The sequence below is a fragment of the Gekko japonicus genome, unplaced genomic scaffold (assembly GCF_001447785.1).
Source record: "Gekko japonicus isolate JY-2015 unplaced genomic scaffold, Gekko_japonicus_V1.1 scaffold1424, whole genome shotgun sequence".
Taxonomy (NCBI): Eukaryota; Metazoa; Chordata; class Lepidosauria; order Squamata; family Gekkonidae; genus Gekko; species Gekko japonicus.
Genome location: NW_015173173.1, coordinates 398,061 through 425,356, shown reverse-complemented (window position 1 = coordinate 425,356; position 27,296 = coordinate 398,061). Strand labels below are relative to the sequence as shown.

The following is a 27,296-nucleotide window of genomic DNA, read 5'->3' as shown; positions in this document are numbered from 1 at the left end:
TCTTCCAATTAAGTAGCTCTTTCTCCAGAAGAAGACTTACTCAAGCTGAAGGAAGTCTCCTTAGACTGGAGGAAGCCTTTGGACTCTGCTGCATGGAGTGGTAGGTTCCAGGTTACCATATCAATGATTTGAAACTTACACAGTTGTAGACAAATTAGTTCACATGCGCATATGATTATTTGCACTTTCCATTTGCTGCACATATAAGTTTAAATTGCACTATTAAACTGAAGTTCAAGATACAGCCAGAGAATTGCCCCCTTTTCCTAACTGGATCTCCTAAGCTACAAAACAAGGATACTAAACATTACCTTAGCCAAAAAGACAGAGTTAACTGAGGCATTTCTCCCCATCTCCCCCAAGAAGAGTTACTACAAATAAATGAACAAAATTTGAGTCCAGTGGCACCCTTAAGACCAACAAAGTTTAATTCTGGGTATAAGCATTCATTCGCATGCAGGTGCCACTGGACTCAAACTGTGTTCTATTACTTCAGATCAACCTGGCTATCGACCTGAATCCACAAATAACTGGTAAATTAAGATTCAAGGTCATCTTCTGACTCTCCGAATGACAACTAGATGATGGGTGTCAGGTTCCAAAACAGCATGTGTAGCTTATACAGATACTCCAGCCAAACCTGCTGCAAAGGGAATGCACCTATCTTTTTGGTTCCGTTCCTTGCCCTGATCCAGAAATCCCTCCCCATCACTGTCTCCATCCCCCCCTCTGCTGGCAGAATGGAGATTAAGCCACAATCCTTCTATGGCTGATTCCTGTTCCTGTACATAAAAGGGGAGGCTCCAGTCCACTGATGGGCCAAACCCTACTGATTTTGGACTTGTTTCTTCATTTTTATTTTACTTGTTTTAAATATTTATGTTCTACCTTTCTCTCAAGATGGGTAGCGGTACTGATTAAAAAATAAAAAACACAATTCTTTTTTAAAGGAGTAAGAAATGGAGTAGAAGAGGGCAGCGTGGCATTTATGACCCTACCTCATGAATTTGATAAACTCTGAGCTTTCTGAGGCACCCAGGTTCAACACCGGTTTCCACCATGGTTCCCTTGGTGGCCTGATTTCAGTTCAACCTTGGTCTGCCATGCATCAAATGTGGGCCACCACAGTGTATGCAATCATACAGTGTTGCTGTGAGAGTTTAAATATGTGAGAAAACTCTGATAAAAGCCTGGGCTATCAAAAATATCTTAAGGTGCCATCTAAAGACTAGAAGAGAAGGTTCCAGGCAAATTTCCGGGCAGGGGGAATATTCCATATGGACAGGACGTTTCTAATGGGAAGGCTTTCTACCCCTCTCACTTCCATCAGGATACCGGTACAGAGAGCAGGCATTGGAAGGAGGCTCAAAACTGGTGAGCCAGGATGATGTAGAAAAAGACTAGGGGTCTGGCATAGGATGGGATCAGATAGGCTATATCCAAAGATGTCAAAAATTTCCCAGGAGGACTCTCAGATCTGTTAACATCGTGAATTAATTGTCCAGAATTTAACGCAGCCTGCCTCCTGTTCCCCAGGAAACAGCATTTCTCCCAGCTAGTCTTCACCTTGGGACCGTTCATGAGAGCTGCCTTGGTCAGTAACACAGTCTTTCTTGGAGAGAAGGTAAATTTTAAACAGTAGTCATCAGTTATGTTAGCAATTCCATGCTGCTTGTGTGCTGCACTGTTCCTCATGCCCTGGGAGAGAGGCCTAGCTTGACTGGATGGATCCTGCCTGGACTACACTGGTCTCTTTTCTCAACAAATTTGTTTGATTCATAGACTCCTATCATAGATTCCATTTTGGTTTTGAATTTATTACTACTAACTAGCAATTTCTCCATCCTTTTCCCCCGGAGGATAGTAACAGGGTGGAGACTACATCAGGTCATTAGAGTGGGGTAGTTTGGAAGTTCTGTGTGGATTACTCTCTAGTTTGTTTTGATCTTCTGGCTTTCCTTTTCTGTAGAGTTAGTTTCTTTTTTTTTTTATTGTGATTCATTTTTCTTGGTTTGTTGGTTTTTCTAGTTGCCCTCAGTTAGTGAGTTGCCTGTTTTTTACCTTTTTGTAGCTCACTGCCTGGATTTCTCAGTTTCACCTTCCTCACGGGGTTCTTGTGAGGATAAAATGGAGCACTTTGGAAAACATCAAATAAATAAGAAAAATAAGTAAAATCATCATTCCAAGCCATGCACATCAAATGAGTTTCATAAATTGTGAATCATGAAATCTAAAAATGGTCAGTATGAAGGTGTTGCTGAAACTTTAAACTTTAAACTCTTGTGGAGTCTCTCAAGTAAGCAGCAGTTGGCAGTTGCAGTGGGAACAAAATAAGCAACAGAGAATAGCCAGATTAGCACTTCATTTCAAAACAAGGGAGGAGTAATAGCAATAGCAATGCAATCCCTCAGTACATATCCAAGTTAAATTAATACTTTGTGCACAATCTATCGGGCATTGTTGTTTTGCAGCATCTATTCATTCTAATGAGGCTGGCATAATGTTTAGAGGATTGTGCCCTTCAAATGAACCTGAATGGCAGCAAAAAGTCCAACACCTAATGCTTTATTTAGCAGTAATGTTCCTATTCTCATGTAAGAGAGCTGTGACAGGTTTGCCATCCATATAAACTCACCGTACTATAGTGGCCAAACTGTGCCCCCCCCATTCCTCCCCCCTTTGAAAGCTACTCCCCTCCCCTCTGCTGCCTCCTGCTGCTGGAAGAGAGCACAGAAAAGAGAGGAGGAGGAGGAGGAGGAGCAGTAACCTCAGCTGCCGGGGACTCAACAGCGGGGGAGGGATCAGCTAAGAGAGCCAGTGGTGCTGCCGGGGAAGCCAGTTTCTGTGTGCCCTTCTCGTCAGCCCGCCAGCACCATGGGGTGGTGGTGGGGAATGCCCTCTGCTGGGGAGGGAGATCGGGAGGGCTCCAGCCAGGCTGCATGGTTGTGTTACCCCCCTCCATGGGCGTTAAACAGGAACGGGGCAAAAGGCTCTTCATGGGCCTCTTGCTGCTAGCACCATGGGGGGGGTGTGCAGGGGATGCCCTCTGCCAGGGGGAGGGGGGAGGGAGGGCCCCAGCCAGGGTGCACAGTAGTCTTCCCCCCCTCCATGGGGACCTTTAAACAGAGCACAGCGAGAGGATCTTCATGTGCCTCTTACCACCAGTATCATGAAGGGGGCTGCAGGGATAGCAGGCAGAGTGCCATCAAAGATGGCACGTCCATACTGGCTGAGGTACCTCTGCCATTTCACAAAGTATTGCAATATATCCCAGCAATGTCTGTTTTTACCACTTTTGTTTTTCTGTTTTTACCACCTGGGGATTTTGGGGGTGGAGCCAGGAGACTTTGGGGGTGGTGCCTTGCAAGGATGTGACATCAGGTGTTATGTCCTATGATGTCACTTCTGGGTCAAAGATCAGGTGACATCGCTTCCTAAGCTCCACCCCTTTCAATGACATCACATCCTGTATCTCTTCCTGTGATGTCGCTTTCAGGCCACTCCCCTAAACCTGCCTCTTCCTCCAAGGTCACCTTGCAGCTCTCAAGCATCTGACATTTAGTCTATGTGGCTCTTACATGAAGCAAGTTTGGCCACCCCTGCTATAGAGGTACGATAGTGAAGGCTTTCATTCCAGGAAAAGATAGGAGTTACACTGATTTATGCCAGTTGAGAGGTTACTTTGTTATATCTAATATGATATTTGAAGTCTTCTACAGAACATAAGTCTCCACAGCACAAGTATGGAGTTTCAGATGATTCCCCCCTCTCCAGTTTTTCTTCAGTTCTTTTCAAAACCAACTCATAAGCCCTTTGGAACAAGCCTACTGATGCTTTCCCAAATTATAAACATCGTTGTTGGTTTAGTCCCTAACATGAATACTTGGTTAATGTTTTCTTCGTTTTGTTTTTTCCTCCAGCGAGCAAACTTGGCAGAATTCATCTTTGTTGAAAATAGCCTTCTGACTCACTGCTAAGGAAAAGGTTTTCAATACAAGGAAGTGGCATTGTTTTGTATGCGACACTGATTTATTCTCACTTTGAAACATCACTATATTCTGAGTATCATCCGATAAACCCAGAGCACTATGCACAGCAAACAAATGAACGCTTCCCTTAACTCAGAGGCTGCCAAACAGACCAGACCAGACCTTTGGTCTGTTTCTTCCCCTTTCTGACATTTCTGCCAGCTACCCAGCTTAAAAGTTAACTTGGAAACCACAGATCCCTACAGAGACCTAAGCAGTTGTTCAGGAAAGAACAAATGCTACACAGGATTTCTCCCATCTAGTTTTTATGTATGTCATGTTTTGGCCAGAAAACGATGTGCTTGGGCAATGGGCCAAGAGTATGGCTGCATCCACATGACAACAATTCTCCATTTAGTGTCGCCTTAGTCAGCCACCATTTTCCCAACTGTGCCACCAGAAGGCTTTTTGGACATGTTGTACGCATTTTATGACCCACTTTGTACTCTGCCACTGCCTATCAGGATTGACTTGGTAGGTGTGCTTAGCACTTCCATAATGCATATTATTCTGACATCATGAATGTATTCAGGTATTAACTTTAGTTCATTTGTGACTGTTGTTTGAATGCATGCTGGGAAGAAGGCTGAAATGCTGATACACAGTTATGCTACCCATGACCTTGCTTGTTCTGGCCAGCTACAACTGTGCATGTTTCTAATGTGAGTTAACCTAGCTAGAATGAAGAACAGTAAGCACTCTGTAACCATATCAGTTACATAGATACAACATGCAACTGCATAGCTTCCGAAATTAAAGTGTATTGTTCTGTTAGGAAAAGAAGAACTCTGCCTGGGAACAACCACCCCCCAGGTCTTAACCCAATGGGAAATAGGTGATGAAATTTGACAATGTTTGATGGAACCAATAATTCTGTTTTATTTCTCTGATTTAATGTGAAGTATAAAATGCTATTTCACCCATTGTAACACTTGAAGAATCTGTTGGGTATTCAGGGTTCCAAAACCCTTGAATCTGTATTCTTCCTTATTAATTAATAAATTAATTTTTTTTGTTTCCAACTCTACAGGACTGCTTTTGTGTGTTTTCTCAAATTGGCCTGGGCAAACAATCAGGGACAGTGGTTCTGTCTTACAGACATAAAAACACAACTTGAACTTGTTATATTGCTATTGTATTGTAGCGCTAAAATGGCCCCGGTCACACAGGCCGGATATCGGGGGGGGGGCATGGCTAATTGCCCCGGCGCAGTTTGATGCACGATTACGCGTTCAGACGTGCCAGCGGCACACCACGGGTCCTTCCCTCTGCGCCAGCGGGTAAACGAGGGACCGGAGGGGAATGCTGCATGGTGGCGCGATCACACCACGGGTGTCTGGAGGTAGCCCGTGGCAAACGTTTACTAGTACCTTGGAGGTACTAGTTTTTAAAGGCGCATTGTCAGTGGTAAGCCACCAGTGCGCTCCACTTCCCAGATGTTGGGGTGTGATCGCGCCCGGATAATCCACCCACCATCCATGCCTCTCCCGTGGCAACTTTGCCATGTGACTGGGGCCAAGGATATAGCAGTGGTACTTACCAGGGTGTGGTGGTACTCACCAGTACTGAGTACTGGCACCTTTCTGGAGGGCTCTCCTAAGTCCTGAGGGACGAATTGGTGGAAATTGGTGCAGCCTTATATATGAGTACTGGTACCTCTTTTTTGGGGGGGGAAGTGCACTGGATATAGTAATTATCTTCTTCTAAAGCCTGAAAATGCCTTCCAGCAGCACAGTGGGGAAAATGGTGACCACAGGGCACCAGCACAAGAAAAATGGCACAAATGAGGGTATAACCTTTAAAAATACACATCTTCCACCCAGACAGTATTCAAACGTGTTTAAACCAGGGCTATTTTTGGGCAGGAACGCACAGGAACGGAGTTCCGGCTGGCTTCAGAGTCGGACACGCCCACTACAGCCAAAACCTCTGTGTGCATAGTTACAGAGGGAAGGCATGAAGAGCGACACCCACCTGGCCACTCTGAGGCCTCTCCGTGCCTTCCCCAGCCTGTCAAAGGGCCGGCTTGCCTGGGCTCCCCGCAGCCGTGGGGCATCCGGGCAAGCCAAGGGAAGGCATGGGGGTGTGACCTAATATGCGAATAGGCTTCACTGTTCGGGTTGTGGCCTATTATGCTAATGAGTTCCTGCTGGGCTTTTTCTACAAAAAAAGCCCTGGTTTAAACTATGTTCTTTCTGGAAAGGTCATACCAAACCAGGTCTGGGAACAATCAGAGCAAAACTGGGAGAAACCTGGAAAGTGAACATCTATAGAATCATAGAAACATACAGTTGGAAGGGAACTCCAGGGTCATCTAGTCCAATCCCAATATAGTCCAACCCCCCCCCCCTCCTGTTTCATGCCCAGATGACAAAAAACTTCAGGATCCCCAGCCAAACTGGCCTGGAGAAAAATTGCTTCCTGACCCCAAAGTGGTGATCAGCATTTCCCTGGGCATGTAAGAAAGGGTCACAAGAACTAGGCACTCCTGCCCTCCCTCTCATGTTCTGCCTAAGTTCACACAATCAGCATTGCTGTCAGATGGCCATCTAGCCTCTGTTTTTGACACTGTCTAACCATCTCATCCTTTGCCGTCCCCGTCTTCTTTGACCTTCAATCTTTCCCAGCATCAGGGTCTTCTCCAGTGAGTGCTCCCTTCTCATTTGGTGGCCAAAGTATTTGAGCTTCAGTTTCATTATCTGGCCTTCCAGGGAACAGTCAGGGTTGATTTCTTTGAGGATTGACTGATTTGTTCTTCTTGCAGTCCAAGGGACTCTCAAGAGTCTTCTCCAGCACCATAGTTCAAAAGAATCTATTCTTCGGCGCTCGGCCTTCCTTATAGTCCAACTCTCGCAGCCATACATGACTACTGGGAATACCATTGCTTTGACCATGCGGACTTTTGTTGGCAGGGTGATGTCTCTACTTTTTATCATGCTGTTTAGGTTCGCCATCGCTTTCCTCCCAAGGAGCAGGCGTCTTTTAATTTCATGGCTGCAGTCACAGTCTGCGGTGATCTGGGATCCCAGGAACGTGAAGTCTGTCACTACTTCCACAGCTTCCCCTTCTATTTGCCAAGGAGTGATGGGGCCGGATGCCATGATCTTAGTTTTTTTGATGTTGAGCTTCAAGCCCACTTTTGCGCTCTCCTCTTTTACTCTGAGCAAGAGGCTCTTTAGATCCTTTTCACTTTCAGCCATTAGAGTGGTATCATCTGCATATCTGAGGTTGTTGATCTTTTCCCCAGCAATCTTAATTCCCGCTTGTGATTCATCCAGGCCAGCATTTCGCATGATGTACTCTGCATATATATTAAATAAGCAAGGTGACAGTATACATCCTTGTCGTACTCCTTTTCCTATGCTGAACCAATCAGTTGTTCCGTATCCGGTTCTAACTGTCGCTTCTTGGCCCTTATACAGGTTTCTCAAGAGACATGTGAGGTGGTCTGGTACTCCCATCTCTTTAAGGACCTGCCATAGTTTGTTGTGATCCACACAGTCAAAGGCTTTAGCATAGTCAATGAAGCAGAAGTAGATATTTTTCTGGTACTCTCTTGCTTTTTCCATAATCCAGCGAATGTTGGCAATATGATCTCTCGTTCCTCTACCTCTTCGAAACCCAGCTTGTACTTCTGGTAGTTCTCTATCCACGTACTGTTGAAGCCTAGCTTGTAGGATCTTGAGCATGACCTTGCTAGCGTGTGATATGAGTGCAATTGTGCGATAGTTTGAACATTCCTTGGCATTGCCCTTCTTTGGGATTGGAATGTATACTGATCTTTTCCAATCCTGTGGCCACTGTTGCGTTTTCCAAATTTGCTGGCAAATGGAGTGCAGAACTTTAACAGCATCCTCTTCTAAGACTTTGAATAGCTCAGCTGGGATACCATCACCTCCACTAGCTTTGTTGTTAGTAATGCTTTCTAAGGCCCATTTAACTTCACATTCCAGGATGTCTGGCTCGAGGTCAGTGATTATACCGTCGTGGTTGTCAAGGACATCGAGGTCTTTCTTGTATAGTTCTTCTGTGTATTCTTGCCATCTTTTCCTAATCTCTTCTGCTTCTGTTAGGTCCCTACCGTTTTTGTCCTTTATCATGGCCAGCTTTGCATGGAACGCTCCCTTTATTTCTCCAATTTTCTTGAAGAGATCTCTAGTCCTTCCCATTCTATTGTTTTCCTCTATTACTTTGCATTGTTCATTCAGGAAGGCCTCCTTATCTCTCCTTGCTGTTCTCTGGAAATCTGCATTCAGTTGGGTAAATCCTTTTCACCTTTGCCTTTCGCTTTCCTTCTTTCCTCTGCTATTTGTAAAGCCTCATCAGACAGCCACTTTGCTTTCTTGTATTTCTTTTTCTTTGGGATGGTGGTGATTGCTGCCTCCTGTACAATGTCACGAACCTCCGTCCATAGTTCTTCAGGTACTCTATCTATCAAATCTAGACCTTTGAATCTATTCTTCACCTCTACTGTATATTCATCAGGGATGCGATTTAGGTCAAATCTGGGAGAACCGCGTTTAATTCCCCACTCCTCCACTTGCAGCTGCTGGATTACCTTGGGCAATCCAAAGTTCTGTCAGAGCTGTCCTTGAAAGGGCAATCTCTCTCAGAGCTCTCTCAGTCCCGCCTACCTCACAGGGTGTCTGTTGTGGGGAGGGGAAGGGAAAGGACTTTGTAAGCCGCTCTGAGACTCCGAGTGAAGGGCGGGGTATAAATCCAATCTCTTCTTCTTCTTTTCTTCTACCCCAGAAATGGTCTTCCAGTTTGGAAGCAAAAGTAGAGCAACAAATTTGTGTGGAAACTGCCTGTGACAGCCACATTCCTACCCACTTACTTAGTTGACTGACAGTGCAATCTTAAACAGAGTTAGACCCTGTCAATGGAATTAGAAAGGTGTAACTCTACTAAGGATTGTACTATAGAAGTATTAAGATCACTGGAAACACCATACAAGGGAGATTTTTAAAACACTTTGGTAGCTCACTGTTTAAGAATCTTCAGTAATAATACTTATTAAAAAAAAAAGAATCTTCAGTAATAATGAACTACAACTCAGATATCCCTTGTCTGTTGCCCTGGATCCTAGGACAGAAGGCTGAAAAACAACCTCAGCAATGTGTACTTTGTCTTGATTACACTCAATGCAACTTGAACAATATTATTCTTAACTTTGGGAGGGGTCACAAACTCAACATTTGAAAATTTCTTCTTTATAATGAGATCTTTCATGACATTTAAGTTTTCAGTGGAATACAAAAATGTGTTATTACGAAACTTTCATCTCTAGCCAATTATTTAGTAATGCAAAAGTAATCTAGTATTGGGCCAAGAGAAATAAGTTTGCTCCACACATCAGGCTGAGTAGTATAAGCCAGAGTCTAACTTTTTACCACTCTATTTCCATGCCAATCAGCAGCTCCTGTTGCTGATAGAGCTATTATTTTTCACAATAAACATGTTAGTCCTAGAAAATAACACATTCTAATGAGCAATTTATCCCTTTGGGGGAAGGTCAACTTCTATTCTGATAAAAAGATGTCATCAAACCGTGTTGCAAGCTCCCTGCTTGCTTGAGAAGGGAGAAGTTCCAAGGACAGCACTATCGGGATTGGTTCCTCTTGGAGGAGAGTGGCATTTGTGTAATATTTGCTTTACTTACAAATATATAGGTTGAGAATGGTGGTGGCAAAGAAACACTTGCACAGGGCAGCTACCCCACATCAGATCCTGTTCTGATCCCAATCGTTGCGCAAGCTGCATTATTCAACTCCCAGCAGTATCTGTTTGGTTCAGTCTGTCCAGACTCAAAGCTTCTTTTTATTCACACACAACACACACACACACACATTTATTTACTTACTTGTCCCCTCTCCTTAGTTGGGAGATATCACCTCCTCTAAGATGTAATCAGGGGACCATTTCCTTATCATTAGAATCCTTTTGTCATATGCCCTGATTCCCACTTTATGTTTACATAAATAAGACAGCACAGCAAACCCAACCTCCAGGTGGGGCATGGAATTCTCCCAGATGTTCAACTGCTCTCCAGACTACAGAGATCCATTTCCTTGGAGGAAATGGCTGCTTTGGATGGCAGACTCTATGGTATCACATTACCGCCAAGCTCAATCCCCTCACCAACTCTGTCCTCTCCAAGCATGGCCTCCAAATCGCCATGAATTTCTCAACCTGGAGTTGGCAACCCTAAATCCACAAAAGCTGTGTGGGACATCTTAGACTTCAGTGTAGGAAAGCAGCACCCTAAATTTAATAGAAAAAATTAGATTTTCTGCAAACAATATTGTAAATGTTTTTGAAATGGTTTTATCTTTCAAGTGATCGACTCTTAGTAGTCCATAAGAGCAACAATAACACTATGCAAACTGAGTGGTTCTGTAGAGTATAAAAGCTTCTCCTCTCCTTGGCTATTTTTCTCTTCCCCGTAATTTTCCAGCACTAGTCACTGGAACACTCATTTCTTCTAGCAGTAGGTATGTGCATTCTCTTTATTTCACTCACTGCTGGTAACTGACATCTTTGCAGTGACACCCTCTGTCTGAATTATTTGTCTATGTAGGCTGTGTCTCCGCATGTTACACCTTCCTTTTCTAAAGCTCCCGCATAACAGGAAGCAAAAGATAGAGGATGGCTGGTTAATAATAATAGAACTGCAGGGAGGGAAAATAGAGAAAAGATGCGACACTCCACATGTATGTACGCACATGCAGGGAACACGGTTGCACAAGTAATTTCCCCAAATGGCATTATGTATCCTCCACCTTGAAGTGCAATAAAACATAGGACATTTACACCTGTCCTTAAGGTTCTCCTTTTAACATTTTATTCGGAAACATGTAGTTTATGTTCATTTGCACATCCCTTCAGCACTCAGGATTTACCTTGCAGCAATTTCCATAGAAACTGTGATTTCAACAACCTTCAGAGATATGCAGCAGAGCTCAACAAACAGGCATTGCTAAACTGCTTCCTTAAAAGCAGTTTTTTACTGCTTCACGTAAAAAAGTACCATTTGATATTGCAGCAACTTCTTATTGTTCAGTCCACTTCCTTAAAGAAAGCTATAAAAGCTTTCCTCTCTGACGGCATTCTATTTTGGAATCTCATCACGAGCACCTTCACAACAAATTGTTACCAAAGTACTTAGTTACAGGATCTCAACATATATATTTCTGTTATTTCTGCATTGCTTGGCACAACCAGTTATAATAACTGGCACGATCAATTATCTTCTATCAATATGGGGTGCATTTTCTTCCCCTGTTTGTGCTCACTCATTTCTGTCCCCCTTCTTTTGTTGCCTCTTCTGTGTTGAATTGCAGATTGTACATTCTTCAGGACCCACATCTTGTATTCTGAGAACACATCATGTATACTGATGGTGATGTATGATGAACATGATCATGAAAAGGAAAATAGTACCAGCAATGTACATGGCATGTTACAAGGTAGCATTAATTGAATAAGGTCCCTGCTCCAAGGAGCTTACAATCTAAAATTGGCAAGGGGGGAAGTAAGTATGGAGGGATGTAGGAAGAGGAAAGTAAACCTGTAAGGGGTAGACAGAGAGACTAACAAGTGATCAATGTAAGAAAGGACAGTAACACATGCTTGGGTTTCATTTCAGTTTGGGATGAAGTCTGTTAAGCCCAATTAAAGTGGGATGTTGTCCAGATATGGAGCTGCGGTGGCTCAAGTGGTTAAGACACTGAACTGCAGGCTGTGGAAGGTCAGTAGTTCAGCGGTTCAAGACCCAGGGTGCCGCAAGACAGGGTGAGCTCCTGTCTCCAGTTCCAGCTCCTGCCAACCTAGCAGTTCGAAAGCAAGAAATTGCAAGTAGATAAATAGGGACCACTTTGGTGGGAAGGTAACAGCGTTCCGTGCGTCTTGGTGTTTAGTCATGCCGGCCACATAACCACGGAAACATCTTCGGACAGCGCTGGCTCTTCGGCTTTGAAACGGAGATGAGCACCGTAACCCTAGAGTCGGATTCGACTGGCTTTCGAGCAAGGGAACCTTTACCTTTACCTGTCCAGATATAGATCAGTGGCAGCATATTTCCGTGAACTAAGCAGCATCAAATATATTGGTAAATTATTAAAAATCAAGCATGGGATGGGATTCTAAGCCTGTAACATATGGGGTTTTCCCAAGTCAAAAACGTACTGCACAAGTGTCCCTAAGTTAAAAGGAAAAAGTTACTAAGGAGTATGGCACTTCCTAGCTGGCTGACTCTAATGTCTTTAGCTTCAGTCCAAAGAACCAGGCTAGAAAGACTGGGAAGAATTGCAGTTACACCGTCTTCTAAGCCCACTGACTTCAATGGACATAGTAGGGTGTAACACTGCTAAGGGTGGGACTGTTGGATTCTTCTAGCTAGCTCTCTCAGGCACCGCTTAGGGGGACCTGCTTCACAATTTGAAAACCATGACAAAAGATACTTTGATTTCTCCAGTGCTAAGAGCACTGGCTGTTCCACCACTGCAACAGATACTGTGAAAAGCTGTACTTATGTAACAGTTGCTCTGCAGCTCATTTCTACATGTTAACAGTCAAAACAGTCTGCTCTTAAGGAAATTCTAGTTCTATCTGGGGCACCTGATCAAAGTGTAATTTTGCCATGGAAGTCATTGTCCTAGGGCATTTAGCCACAAAATTGATTGTTACTGGGGGAAATAATAACTGTCATGCTGGAATCAGATATCTGTTCAGCATATTGTAAGACCAGATAGTTTGCTGCTGTTTTTATTTTTTATAAGAACACAGCATCTATTTCCAAGAGGTGCCACAAGATTCTTTCTTGTTTTCTCCTGAGGTGATTGTGAATGTTATCTTCTACCAACACCTCCACCCTCAAGTATGTTTTTTGTAGTTCTTGACATTTTTTAAAGTTATCTGAGTCATGCTAACCTTAATTTCCTCCACAAAAAGAACATTTGTCAGTGGGTAGGTGGTATTCTTACAAAGAGGGAGTTTCCTTTTCTGTCAGGATCAAATTAATAAGGCTGTTATGTTAAAGATACACAAGAACAAAAAAAAGAGGTGGGGGACAGAAAAACAAGAACAGGCACAGTGCAGTAGAAGCAACTATGCATGTTTCAACAACACAATAGAATCTGGTAACGTGCACAGTTTGTTTTTAAATCTATAGAAAGTTTTCATAATTGAGCAAAAAGATATGTTTACATCTCATGCACTCGTGGAGATCTTCGTGTGGGAAACTTGGGTTGCCAGCTTTTTTCTGACAAGGTTTCTGTGGCATTAATAGCTGGGACAAAATGGGCACAAAATGTAGCATATGAAACCTTCCAATTGCTTCTTTTCTACACTGGAAAAAACTTTTTGTACCAAATAATTGTATGACACACAGCAGTTACCACACAAGAGCCCTCAGCAAAAGAGACAGAGTGACACAGATATACACACACAGAGAATGCAAATTAGAATATTCGGTGATTTCCTAGAGCAGAAGTGAAGGAGCCACTTAACACTAGACACTAGACATCATTCAGATAGTCTGAAATTGTTATAATGTAATCTGGTTCCATAATGCAGCATGAAAGCAGACGAACACCCCATGTTGACCCCCATGTTGCATATCCACTCAGTTCAAGAGGGACAATTTGTTCTAGTTTCATTCCTCCCAGTTGAGAAAATATGGAGCGAATGCTAGATGCAGAATCACCCACTGAGGATAAGGTGCAGCTCAAAACCACATTCAAATACCTGGGGGGGGGACCCCATGCTGACTGTAAAGCTACCCTTTAACATCCATAAACCTATGCAGAAGCTACCATAAAACCCGATGATCAAAGAAAGCAAAAGCAGCATGCAGTCTAGAGGGTACCATAAAATTCGATGATCAAAGAAAGTGAAAGCAGCATGCAATGCAGAGGGGAATTTCTGTTCCAACGTGACTGTTGTAAAACAACGGAGGGAAAAGCAATGCAGAATCGCTCTGTGTTAAGAAAATGTGGAGCGAATGCTAGATGCAGAATCACCCATTATAAATATACTCTACCTCTGACACACTTGCACCCAAAGCAATAAATGGAGACATAGGTAAGTGCATTTAAGCAGCTCCCCCCCCCCCTTTAGTTGGGGCCAGGCTGAGTTTGCCTTGATCTTGGTAGTTTACCAGCTGGTAAGCTATGCTTACTTCCCCTGAAAAGGGGGAAGTGATACATAAATTGCTGGGCAGATCAATTGTTAATAAAAACCCTAGTTTATCCCATTTGTTCTTAATTCATTCCAAGATGTTAGCTATCTATCTACCTATTGATACATTTCATTAATTATTTGCAGGGGTCATTTCATAGAAAAAGAGGTGCAGGAGCTCATTAGCATAACTCATTAGCATAACTCATTTGCATATGCCACAACCCCTGACATCACCTGAAGTGCATCAGAAGGTAACACCCACCACTCAGGTTCCACTGGACTGTTTTGGATTGCTAGCTATTGGGGGGATGGGACGTGCAGATCTGTCTTCACAGAGGAGGGAGAGCTTGTACCTGAATAAAACTTGGTCTTAAAGGTTCCCTTGGACTGTTTTGGACCGGGGGGCTGGGGGGGGCTCTGCAACTTACCTGGCTGCTTTTTGCTCTGACTGAGGGCTGCTGGGAGCAGGGGGTGGGGCTTGTTGCATGTGCCCGCCCCCTGGGCTCTTTCCTGCCGGAGCTCCGCTCCTGTGCGCTCTTGCAGGAAATGACCCCTGATTATTTGCCTTACATATAGCCAGCTCTGTAGCTAGGGATTTTGGGGGGAGGGGGCCTCGGGGGGTACAGCTAATTAAATCAAAGCTAATAACATTAATTCAATTTGGGGCCAGCCTGAAAGGGAGGGGGCCTGGAAGAAATGCCAGGGGGCCAGGCCCTATGGGCCCCACATTAGCTACGGGCCTGTATATAGCCCACCTTATTCAAAAAGACTCAAGGCTAGTTTTTATTTTTTGTTTCTTCCCATCAAGTCACAGCTGATTAATGGCAACTCTGATGGGTTTTCAAGGCAAGAGACGTTCAGAGGTGGTTTGCCATTGCCTCCCTCTGCATAGCGATCTTGGAATTCCTTGGTGGTCTCCTATATGCATACTAACCATATTAACCCTGTTTAGCTTCTCACATCTGAAGAGATCTGGCTAGCCTGGGCTATCCAGGTCAAGGCAAAGCCATTAAACAGCATAAAACAAGCAATGAATAACGCAATAGTGTAGGACAGAAACTCCGTCAAAGGTTTGTGCTTCCCCAGCCCAATTTGAGAAAGCACACGGCAGTCTTGTAGAGTAGAATCCAAACTTTTAAACTTTATTAATAAAGGAGGAAAAGTACAGGCACAACAAGGTTTTGAACCCTTGAGTACCCACAGCTCTCCCTAAGGTTACAATGGGAAACATAGGGTTTTATACCCCCTATGACAGTTAGAAATAAATCACAATTATTGGTTCCATCAAATTTTGTCACATATCCATCACACCATTCTGATTGGGAATCCAACCTGGGGGTTGGATTTTCTCAGGCAAAAATATACCTTCTTCAGTTGAACAATAGGATTTCTTCTTCCTAGCTGTGAAATTCTAAAAAGTATCTAATTGTAACAAATATTAGTACATCATGCAGTGTTCTCCATCTAACACAAGCAAACTGGCATCAAGAGCATGTGCAGTTACAATTAACAGAACAAGCAAGGTCACTGTGGTGTGATTGCTTGGCAGCATTTAGTATATTACCCAGAATGCCTTTAAGCAATGAACCAAAGTGAATATCTGAATATATGTTCATGATTGATTTCAGTCTTAGTGATTAGAGTCATCAAAGGCACTTAACATATGCACCATGGAAGCATTAAGAGCACCTACTGAGGTAAACTGACTGTTAGCCAGTGGCAGAGTACTGGTTCTATAAGCAGTGTGTACAACAAATCCCCCCTTTTTTGGTGAAGTGAAGATTTATAGTTCACTGAAACCTATTAGAGCTTGTCTCACACCTGTGTAAGCTCTGGCAATCATTAACATCCTTTCCGTCGTAGAGGATTGTTGTGGCTTGAGTTTAGGCAGTGCAGTTTCGATGCAATAGACAATATATGGAATACATTGCGCACACAGGTACGTAGGCTTATAATAAGAAACACAATTAATATATACCCAGGGGCAAGCTTAAAACTTGACCCCAAACTGTGAAACCAGGTGCCCAGGCCTCCAAACCAGTCTCAGGTTTCGTTCATCCCTTTAAGCACCAAGCAAGTTAAACCATTAAGATTCCGTGAGTTCTTTATCGTCAATCCAGGCACACCAACAAGTGAAGCCACCAAGAGAGCAGCCTCTGTAGTTGTTAAGAGTTTAAGATGAGGGTCACAACTGTTGTCCAAAGTCAAAGCGTGGTTTACTACAAAACGGTACCGAGTGGCAAGAGGAAGCTCCCGGTAACGCAGATCGTGGTGGTAGCGGCAACCTATGCAAGTAAGATGGAGTGGAAGGTAATCCACACCCCAGCTTCCGGAGTGGGATGATATAGTCCAAGAGTTCGGGACAGAAGGACTTGTAATGGTGGTGAGAGGGCTTCTGGCGAAGAAACGGGTACTTCAGTCTGGTCAGCGGCTTGGCCCTCCAGTTCAGCTTCTGAATCGCTCCCAGAATGGGCTGCAGCTGTTGTTGTGGGCTCTTGCACGTGGCCCTCTCCAGTTGCTAAGGGCGTGGCACCCTCGACGTCATCTGTTGTAGCACCCTTGACTTCCATTGGGGCAGCAGTTCAGTGCAGCAAGACTAACAGCAGTGTCAAAAATTCTAATACATTCATCAGTATTAAAAAAAAAAACAGCAGTGTCAAAGATTAGCAGTACTGGAACATGGAGTGTCATTTCTGAAACCGCTAATAAGATTAGTTATTTTGCTATTACACTTCTGGAACATAGAGAAGAAACAGATTAAACCAATAAACACCTGAACATTCTCTTTTAACATTGCAATCCTTATTTCTAGAACTGCCCCTTGCTATGCCATCTGGAAAGCCTGCTATGAATAAAAATCAAACAAAATAGACTAATCTTTTCCCTGGAAAGACCCTAGTGCATGTAGATTTGTGTGTATGAACAGGTATTCATGGAGTTAAGCCTATCAGACAAAAGTTCTGTGGGATAGCATGAATGTGGTTCAGTCTTGTCTTCCTTCTCCTGGCCACCCGAGCATCTCCTTCTGTGTACTCTGGCACTCCAACAACTCACCTGGGCTTCATTCTCAAGAACTGACAGGATGCAAGCATAGTGAGGTGATGTGCATTCTTCCAGTCTCTTCCCTCTAACCAGGTTTTTAATAACAGGTTGCAATCCTGCTTGTCCTTCTGTTGAGAAGGAATACTGATGGATTTGAACATCTCACAGGCCAGGCTTTGGTCCAGAAGGGCAAGTAGACAGTCATTGAGTCAACACAGTGGTAGGATTGCTTTTAATGTTCAGAAAGTCAATTTATATGCAGGAGAAGAGGGGGAAAAAGAAAAAGAAAAAAAAAGAGTCCAATCTTCTAAAGTACTACCCAAATACAATAAGTCTATGTAGGAAGTAGGGGAAGGAATCCAGGGCAACTAGGATTACAGAACTAGAAAACAGCAAACTGCCTAGGGCAAGGTATACTATAAACAATGCAGAACGTGGAATTATAAAATATGAGACAATGCAGTAAAAGCAAGATGATATCTACAATAATCATTGCAGTAGATGACCATCCATTATAAAGATGCTCCTCTGAACTGCTCTAACCCCTTTATAAATCTGATATTCTAATAGCCAAGTCAGGATATATTTGGATATCTAAAACTGCTGACTGGAGCTGTGAGCGCCGCAGGCAAGACAGATCTTTCTACAAACCTGAAAAGGGCCCTAAGTTTGCAGGGAAAAAATGTGAAATCTTAAAAAAAAAAAAAAACCATTTGGCAGCTTTAAAAATCCAAAAATGATAAAAGGAGTACCTGTAACTTAAAAAAAAATGATTCCCTGGCTGTTGCTAGGCAACCACGGTACTCCAGCCTGGGTTCTGTCAGTAAGAGGCAGGGGGAGGGCCCTTTCCAGCCCTATTTTGGCCTTTGAGAGAGTACTTATTGGGGCCAGAACCGGGCCTAGGGTTGCTAGCTCCAGGTTGGGAAATTCCTGGAGTTTTTGTGAGGAGTGCAGGGTTTGGTGAGAGGAGAAGACTCAGCATGATATAATGCTGCAGAGTCCACCCTCAAAGCAGCCATTTTCTCCAAGGGGACAGATGTCGAGTTCAGTTATAATTCTGGGGAATCTCCAGGTCCCCCACGGAGGTTGGCAACTCTAGTCCTGGCAGCAACCTCTGAGTGGCTTGATAGCACCTGACTTGCATGACACAAGTAGGCCTGGTGGCTTACTACTGTCACTCTATGAAAGCCAATGTGGTGTAACAGTTAGAGCTTCAGATTAGGGTCTGCAAGACTCAAGTTCAGGTCCCTATCTTGCTGTGGAAGCTGACTAGGTGATTTTGGACCAGTCACATACTTTCAGCCTATATAGAAAGGAGAAGAGTTGGTCCCAACTGTGGAGAAAGGTATGGTATAAATGAAGTAAATAAAAAATAAATATAGCGATGATAAGAGGCAGATTAAAAGTTGCTTAGTGAAGGAGAGAATGAGGCAGGGAAGAGGATATGGGGATTATTAAGAGGAGGTGGAAAGAGGCTACGAAATTCCTAAACATTTTGGGGGGAGTCTGGGGGTTGGAAGAGGGAAGGGACCTCAGAGGGGTATAATACCATAGACTCCACCCTCCAAAGCATCAATTTCCTCCAGGGGGAACTAGGGTTGCCAACCTCCAGGTGGGGGCTGGAGATCACCTGGAATTAAAACTTTCCAGATGACAGAGATTAGTTCCCTTGGAGAAAATGGCTGAGTTGGAAGGTGGACTTTAGGAACAAGAAGCAGCCAGGTATGTTGCAGAGCCCCCCCCCCGCTCCACTTTCAGGTACAAGCTCTCCCTCCTCTGTGAGGGTGGATCTGCACGTTCCCCAACCCCCAATAGCTAGCAATCCAAAACAGTCCAGTGGAGCCTGAGCGGTGGGTGTTGCCTTCAGACACACTTCCGGTGATATCAGGGGGCATGGCATATGCAAATAAGTTATGCTAATAAAATATGCTAATGAGCTCCTGCACCTCTTTTTCTACGAAATGACCCCTGCAGATTAGAGTCTGTGCACTTAACCACTACACCAAGCTAACTGAGATGGTTCAACAGTGTTATCAATGCAACAAACATGAAGTTGAGCACACTCCAGGGGATGGGGGAGGACAGGAGCGCCTAGCGTGATGTGGTCCATGGGGTCACAAAGAGTCAGACTCGACTGCGACTGAACAACAACTACCTTGCTGAGGCTGCGTCCTTCCCCGAACCTCCCCTCCCAAGGCTCCACCCGCAATGTCCAGGAATTTCCCAACTTTGATCTGGCAATCCTAAGGGGAACTTTTCTCTGTGGCTGGGAGATCCGTTGTGATTCCAGGAGATCTCCATTCACCACTTGGAGGTTGGCAACCCTAGAAGGAGAGAAGGAAGCACGAAAAGGGGAGAGACCATGGGAGCTTTCAGAAAAGAGAAAGAGGAAATAGTGGGAGAGGGGGAAGTGAGATGCCTCCTGCAAGTCACTGCAGGTTCCTTCTAGTTCCTTTATAATTCTAAAGTTCAAATCCCTTTATAGAAATGCATTCCTGAATATTTATGTTTTGCACATTCTGCAGTATGAAAGCCTGACCTCCTTAGACAGGTCATTCCACAATGGGGGAGCCACCACAGAGAATGTGTATGAATAGGCATTTGCCAAGCTGTCTCTTTTGCAGTGTGGCCCCTTCCAAAGGCCCTGCTCAGATGAATTAAACTGTCACAATGGACCATAGCATATATTTCCTTCAAGATGCTCAGGGCGATCTATACTGTTCTCTTCTCCTCCATTTTATCGTCACAATACCCCGTGTGATAGGTTGGGCTGAAGGAGAGCATTCAAAGCTACCCAGTGGGTTTCATAGAAAACTGGGGATTCAGAATGGGTCTTCCCTGTCCTAGGCTGCTTCTACAAAACAAGTATTCTGTTTCCTGAGCATCTGGATGGTTCTAGCAGTTTCCAGCATCAGCTGCCATTTCCCCTACGTTTTACAGCAATCTTTTGCTAAGATCTAGGAATTCCTCTGAATTCCCAGCTTTTGTTTTTCAAGTCTTTTAAAATCTTGTCTGAGCCGTACTTCGTCTATCTATGTGATGCATAACAGTTCTCAAAATGCCAGTACTTTGCTACCCATCAAATATGGCTTTACCATGCCTACACAAACCACTAACAGACCTTCTTGTGCACTTGATAGTGGAGCTGTTCCAACTTGCCATGATAATGCACTGCAAGCAATACAGCACTGCTCTGGCATTTCAACACTGCTGCATCAGTCTAAATTGTTAGCATTCGCCTATGACAAACTTGCTGAGAACATGGGGTTTGTTTCCCACTACAGGTGTTAAATTAGCATACCATACTATAACTGGAAAGATTATATTATCACCATGACTACTGTTGTGAATGGGTGATTCTTTTCTTATCTTGCAGGCATCTGGGCTCTTTATAGAACTGCCACAGATTCTATTCCCATATTTCATGGGTATATGGAGTAGGCTTTAATTCATCAAACTTCATGCCATAATAATTTTTTAAAGACATACAGCCCTTTGTTCTTTTTTTAAATAATAAATTTTATTACATTTTCAAATATAAAACATCAACAAATACAAACAACGGCAAATAGTGTATAAGTAAGTAGATTATATAACAATAAGAGTTTAAACAGCAAGAATATCAATAAAACAATTTAAACTACAACTATGAAAAATATTCAAAAGTGAGCAAATCTCCCTTATAAATAAAAGCCGAATGGCGGTGGCACTTCTCTAGAACATTCCACACGCTCCAAAATCAGTTCGCTCTCTGATCTGTCATTCAGAGGGTCTCCCTATCCACTGGCTGCTTTGCCTGAGTCCTGCCTCCAACATTCTAAACATTTTGCTGTTCCTCTCCCCCACATAGCCAGTCAGAACACAGAGGTTATTTACATAAGCAGCCTCATTGGCCTTTGCCTCGGCACACAGAGGTCGTTTGCATATCTGACTTAATTGACTTTTGCCTCTAACATTCTAAACAGTTTGATGTTCTGAGGTAAAATGTGTCCAATCTCCAGGTGAGGGCTGGAGATCACTCAGAATTGCAACTGCTTTCCAGATGGCAGAGATCAGTTCCCCTGGAGAAAATGGTGGGCTCTGTATCCTTATATGCTGCTGAGGTGGCCCCCATATGACAGCCAATGTGACGTAGCAGTCAGGGCTTCAGAGCATGGGAGAGGCTGCAGGTGTATGGGGGGTGGAAAGCTGAAGAGTGAGGGGGAAATAAAGGTAGGTTGATTATTGGCCCCGAGTCTAAACTTATGGGGTCTTTACTCTTTGAACCAGCGGGGACAGATACTTAGAGTCTGTATAGCACGTAACAATTTCAGATGCACTAGGGAAAAAACTAGTGAAGGATAGTGGTTAGCAGGGGCATAGACTTTCGAATCTGGGTGGTGGTGGCTGCGCCTGGGCCAGAGGTGTTGCTATGTTAGGTCCTTAAAAGAACTGGGGCCCAGTGACATCATAGGCCAGAGGTGTCAAACTCATTTGTTATGAGGGCCAGATCTGACATATCGGGACAGGCCATGTGTGCCATAAAATGTAATGCCAGGTATTGGAGATATAAACTGTATAAAGGACAGCAGCTTGTAAGCTCCAAGTTGGTGTATCCTTACTACAAGACCCCATGACCTGTGAGGGGGTGCAGAGGAAAACCCATATGGGCATATGGAGAGCCAGTGGTGCAGCACTAGGTGGACACTCTCACGCTGCTTGACTGCTACAGACAAGGTTGTTCTGTGGGGGTGAAGCCACAACTGGAGTAGCTCCACCCACTCCCCTCCCCAAGCAGTGTTCTGTTCCCTCCCTTGCAGCAGTTGCTTGTGGGCCATATAAGAGCCCTGGATGGGCTGGTTCTGGCCCCCGGGCCTTATGTTTGACAGTAAAAATTATTGGTAGTGAGAGGTAGTGCTAAACTTCTTGATGAATGACTATTTAGTAATTTCCCTTCACATTCTCCCTTTGAACTTCTTCTGTAGGGGAATATAGTAGTGACTTTAAGAAGTGGCCACAGCTGGAAACAATATGTTGGATTAAACAAACCTAGACTGATCCAGCAAGCCGGTTCTTACGTTGCCCACTACATAATTCTCATTATGTGAAAGCATTTTTTAAAATGTACTTTGTTCTTTTCATCTTGTTTGTATTCTTGATTTCATTTATCTGTAATATGACAGTATTGAATTGTGTGCATCTTTTCCAGCAATTTCTGAACACAGGACCAGCCCTCACACATTACCGGGTTACTGTATCCATACATTCTTGCTGGCAGCTAAGATCTTGAGAGTATGATAGGCCCTCCTCCATGTGCACCCAACTTTTGAAGTAGGGAGGATAGTCAGTAGCTATGTAGCATTCTCAGCAGAGGTGCCATTTCTGGCACAGCCACCATTCAGAGGTTTATCTGGTGAGTCCTAACAAATCTGTCCGGATTTAGGAGCCTGGTGAAGAAGACCTTCCCTTTTGCCCAGCCCCATTATTACTATCTGTGCTTCCAATTCTGAATGCTGCTTTCAAATGATGAGATGTGGATGGTTTGAGTTCAGCAGCAGATGATTTAACATTATAGTTGTTTTATAAAATGTGTGTATAAAATTTACGGATTTTTAAAACTTTGTGATGATGCTGTAAACTGCCTTGTTAACCTATATGGCTTTAAGAGTGCAGACTCTACATTTATTTTTAAAAGAATTCAATATAACATTCAAAACACCAGATCGAGCCAGTTGTATTAGACAGACATAACCAGAATAAGACCATGACAGGTGGACGTAAGTTAAAAATAAGACAAGCATTTTTTAATCGGTTCCAAGTTTTTTTATCTTATGGTAAAGAACACAAAAAAGTCATGCCTCCATCAATGCATTCCAGTTTTAGCATACTGAATGGTAATTTCCAATTCACTCCTCTGGGAGTGCAACTTTAGATTATTTTTGCATACAACAATATTTATACCACTCTTTTGGTGTACTAGGTAGAGTGGGGCCTAGGAGGCAGAGGTCTGAACCCACACTCTGCATCAAATGGAATATCTCTCCTTATTATAAAAGAGTTTTGGTGTCCCTCCTGCACACACTCCTGCAGCCTTTCGCTCTCACACCTGCCAGTCTGAAGGATCCCCTGGCTGCACTGGCTACCTCCCTTGCCTCCATTCCACCCACAGAGGCGCCGAGCCGGCCAGCGATGTCTCTGGTTCACTGTGCTCTGAGCCAGCCGAGGGGACAGGTGCTCCGGCGGACGGAGGGTGAGCAGGCCCACTGGGAGAGGCGGAGAAGAGGCGCAAGAGCCCACTCATGTTCTAAAATGCCACGGTTGAGGCGGGGGCAGGGCGGTGACTGCAGCTTGCAGCAAGAGGCTGCCCCTCCGCCAGCAGCCATGTCGTCCTTGTCCGGCCCAGCAGAGGCGGATCTCATGCCACTCCGCGCTGTGCCCCGCCGCCACCACACCGAGAAGCCTCCCTGATGCGGGCCCACCGCTGCGCCAAGACCCTCCTCCTCTCCGACCACGGCGGCAGGAACTGGGATGCAGGCGCCCAGAGAGCAGCTGTGCTCTACCCACTGCTGCACCCCGTGGACGAGGCCGCCGCCCCTTCTTCTCCCAAGGGGCGGGCTGGCTAGCAGTGGCCCAGCTAGAGCTCGTTACATTTGTCTCCGCAACGAGCCCTCTTCCTAGTAAATACATAAATAGTGTACAAATTTAGAACAGGTTTTCTTTATAGGAAAACCCTAACCATGTCCACTCAGATTGCAACCTGTTCTAGAATCCATGCTTGATTATTTACCCATACCCCACCTTTCCCCCCCAACAGTGACTCAAACTGGTTTTTATCACTCTCCTCTCTGGCAGCAACATGGATATTTGAACCTGAGTCTTCCTAATACTAGTCTAACAACTCTACCCATTCCACTGCACAAGCATCATTAGAACATAAGAGAAGCCATGTTAGATCAGGCTAGTGGCCCATCCAGTCCAATACTTTGTGTCACACAGTGACCAAAACCCAGCTGCCATCAGGGGGTCCACCAATTGGGCCAGAACTCCAGAAGCCCTCCCCGAATGTTGCCCCCCAAGCACCTAGAATACAGAGAATCACTGCCCCAGATATAGTGTTCCATCTATACGTTGCAGCTAATAGCCACTGATGGAGCTCTGCCCCACGTGTTTATCCAATCCCTTCTGTCTATGCTTGTAGCCCCCACCCAGGCTTCCCAAGTACTTATCGTGATTTGGCGGGGGACGAAGACGTCTTCGCAGGATCATTCCTGCAGGGACAACAGACGTGCTGCACCATGCCATCGCCAGGAAGTGACACCGGGCGACGCTCTGACAATGGGGCCAGAAACTCGATGGTATCATCGAGTTTTCAGCCCCATTGCCAGAGCGTTGCCCAGTGTCATTTCCTGGCGACGGCATGGTGTGTTACAAGGAGAAATGTTCCGGCCAGGGAGCATGTGTCCCCCGCTGGATTGCGGTAAGTACTTGGCAACCCTACTCCCACCACTTCCTGAAGCAGTGAATTCCACATTAATTACTCTTTGGATGAAGAAGTACTTCCTTTTATTTGTTCTAAGCCTACAGCTCATTAATGCCCATGAATTCTTGTATTGTGGGAAAGGGAGAAAAGTACTTATTTATTTATTACTTTCAATTTGTATCCTGCCTTGCCAAGACAAACTGGCTCAAGGCAGCGTACAGTAGTTAAAATACGATAAAACAATAAATATCTCTATCCCATGCATAATTTTGTAAACTTCTATCATATCATCCCTCAATCGTTGTTTCTCCAAGTTAAAAAGCCCTAACCTCTTTAACCTTTCTTCATAGGGGAGGAGGCTAGAGGGGTATACAGAGGCTAGAGGGACTACAGGGGTGAGTGTTAGCTGAGAGAATTCAGCTAAGGATATTTTGTGGGAAAACTGTGTTTAGCAGTGTGTGGAAGCACTTAGAGTTCTTGCAGAGTCCTGGCTGATTGAGTGTGGGAGAGGAACGGGCATTGTTTGACTGGGATTGCCTGTAATTGAGAGGAAGTGGAAGGGGCATTGTTTTGCCTGTGATTGAGTGCCTGGGTGAATTTGAATTTGAATAGCTGCTGCCTGACCTCTGCTGGGGGAGGCCTCTATTTAAGGAAGCACCTTGCCAGAGGCAGAGGAGACCAGCTGAGCTCTGAGCAGGAGCAGGAGAGAGAGCTGTGAGAGAGGTGAGTGGGTTTCTTTTACTTGCTTTCAGCTGAGAGAATTCAGCTAAGGATATTTTGTGGGAAAACTGTGTTTAGCAGTGTGTGGAAGCACTTAGAGTTCTTGCAGAGTCCTGGCTGATTGAGTGTGGGAGAGGAACGGGCATTGTTTGACTGGGATTGCCTGTAATTGAGAGGAAGTGGAAGGGGCATTGTTTTGCCTGTGATTGAGTGCCTGGGTGAATTTGAATTTGAATAGCTGCTGCCTGACCTCTGCTGGGGGAGGCCTCTATTTAAGGAAGCACCTTGCCAGAGGCAGAGGAGACCAGCTGAGCTCTGAGCAGGAGCAGGAGAGAGAGCTGTGAGAGAGGTGAGTGGGTTTCTTTTACTTGCTTTCAGCTGAGAGAATTCAGCTAAGGATATTTTGTGGGAAAACTGTGTTTAGCAGTGTGTGGAAGCACTTAGAGTTCTTGCAGAGTCCTGGCTGATTGAGTGTGGGAGAGGAACGGGCATTGTTTGACTGGGATTGCCTGTAATTGAGAGGAAGTGGAAGGGGCATTGTTTTGCCTGTGATTGAGTGCCTGGGTGAATTTGAATTTGAATAGCTGCTGCCTGACCTCTGCTGGGGGAGGCCTCTATTTAAGGAAGCACCTTGCCAGAGGCAGAGGAGACCAGCTGAGCTCTGAGCAGGAGCAGGAGAGAGAGCTGTGAGAGAGGTGAGTGGGTTTCTTTTACTTGCTTTCAGCTGAGAGAATTCAGCTAAGGATATTTTGTGGGAAAACTGTGTTTAGCAGTGTGTGGAAGCACTTAGAGTTCTTGCAGAGTCCTGGCTGATTGAGTGTGGGAGAGGAACGGGCATTGTTTGACTGGGATTGCCTGTAATTGAGAGGAAGTGGAAGGGGCATTGTTTTGCCTGTGATTGAGTGCCTGGGTGAATTTGAATTTGAATAGCTGCTGCCTGACCTCTGCTGGGGGAGGCCTCTATTTAAGGAAGCACCTTGGCAGAGGCACGAGCCTCTGGCACGAGCCGAAGGGTGAGCTAAAGGGCTCTTTGCCTGTGGCTCTTAGCCTAGGGACTCTTAGACTAGGGGCGCTGTAAGAAGCCCAAAAAGAGCCAGAAAGACAAGGCCCTAGGCTCTTTGTCTTTCCCGTAAAATAATTTGACTTGATAACAAAACCCACATAAATACCAAGGGTTTAAAAGGGGGATTATATTTATTTATTTTAAAAGAATTATGAAGCCAGAATGCCAGCAGGGGGTTGGGGGCTATCCAGTGTTTTGCACGGAGTGTCACATGTATGACTATCTGCCCACTGGGCAGAAGTCTTGGGTGTGTCCTCGGTGCAAGGAGCTCCTGGTTCTCAGGGAACGTGTGTGCTCCCTTGAGGCCAAGGTGGCTGACCTGGAGAAGCAGAGACAGTCAGCTAGGCACACAGAAAAGACTCTCGGGGACTTGTTAGCTTCGTCCCACTCTGGATCTGGCAGCCCCGCTGCTGTCAGGGAGCATGAGGGTCTAGGGGAAACAGGGCACCATGCTGAGGATAAGGGGAATGTGCCCTCAGAAGGGACCTCTTCCCCAGCTGGTGAGCGGCTCTCCTTTTGCACCAAGGAACCATCCCTGAGCAGGGTGGGAGGGGGGCTCTTGGTAGTGGGTGATTCGATCCTTAGGCAGGTAGACAGCTGGGTGGCGAACCCGCGTACTGACCGTATGGTGACTTGCCTGCCTGGTGCGAAGGTAGCGGACATTACGCGTGTTTTAGATAGGCTGGTAGATAGTGCTGGGGAGGAGCCAGTGGTCGTGGTGCATGTCGGCACCAACGATGTGGGGAAATGCAGTCGTGAGGTCCTGGAGGAGAAATTTAGGCTGCTGGGCAGGAAACTTAGG

General features: G+C 44.8%; 1 protein-coding gene across 1 annotated transcript in view; it reads right to left on the bottom strand.

The window, feature by feature from the left end:
- The window catches only part of ILDR2 (immunoglobulin-like domain containing receptor 2), a 74,372-nt gene extending 50,758 nt beyond the window's left edge, over nt 1-23,614 (bottom strand). Inside the window, exons 1-2 of the mRNA XM_015422551.1 lie at nt 23,584-23,614; nt 23,375-23,494 (exon numbers count right to left, since the gene is read on the bottom strand). Coding sequence (XP_015278037.1) covers nt 23,375-23,494; nt 23,584-23,614 — 151 coding nt within the window. The remainder of the gene's footprint in view (nt 1-23,374; nt 23,495-23,583) is intronic.
- Between the last annotated feature and the right edge of the window lie 3,682 nt (nt 23,615-27,296).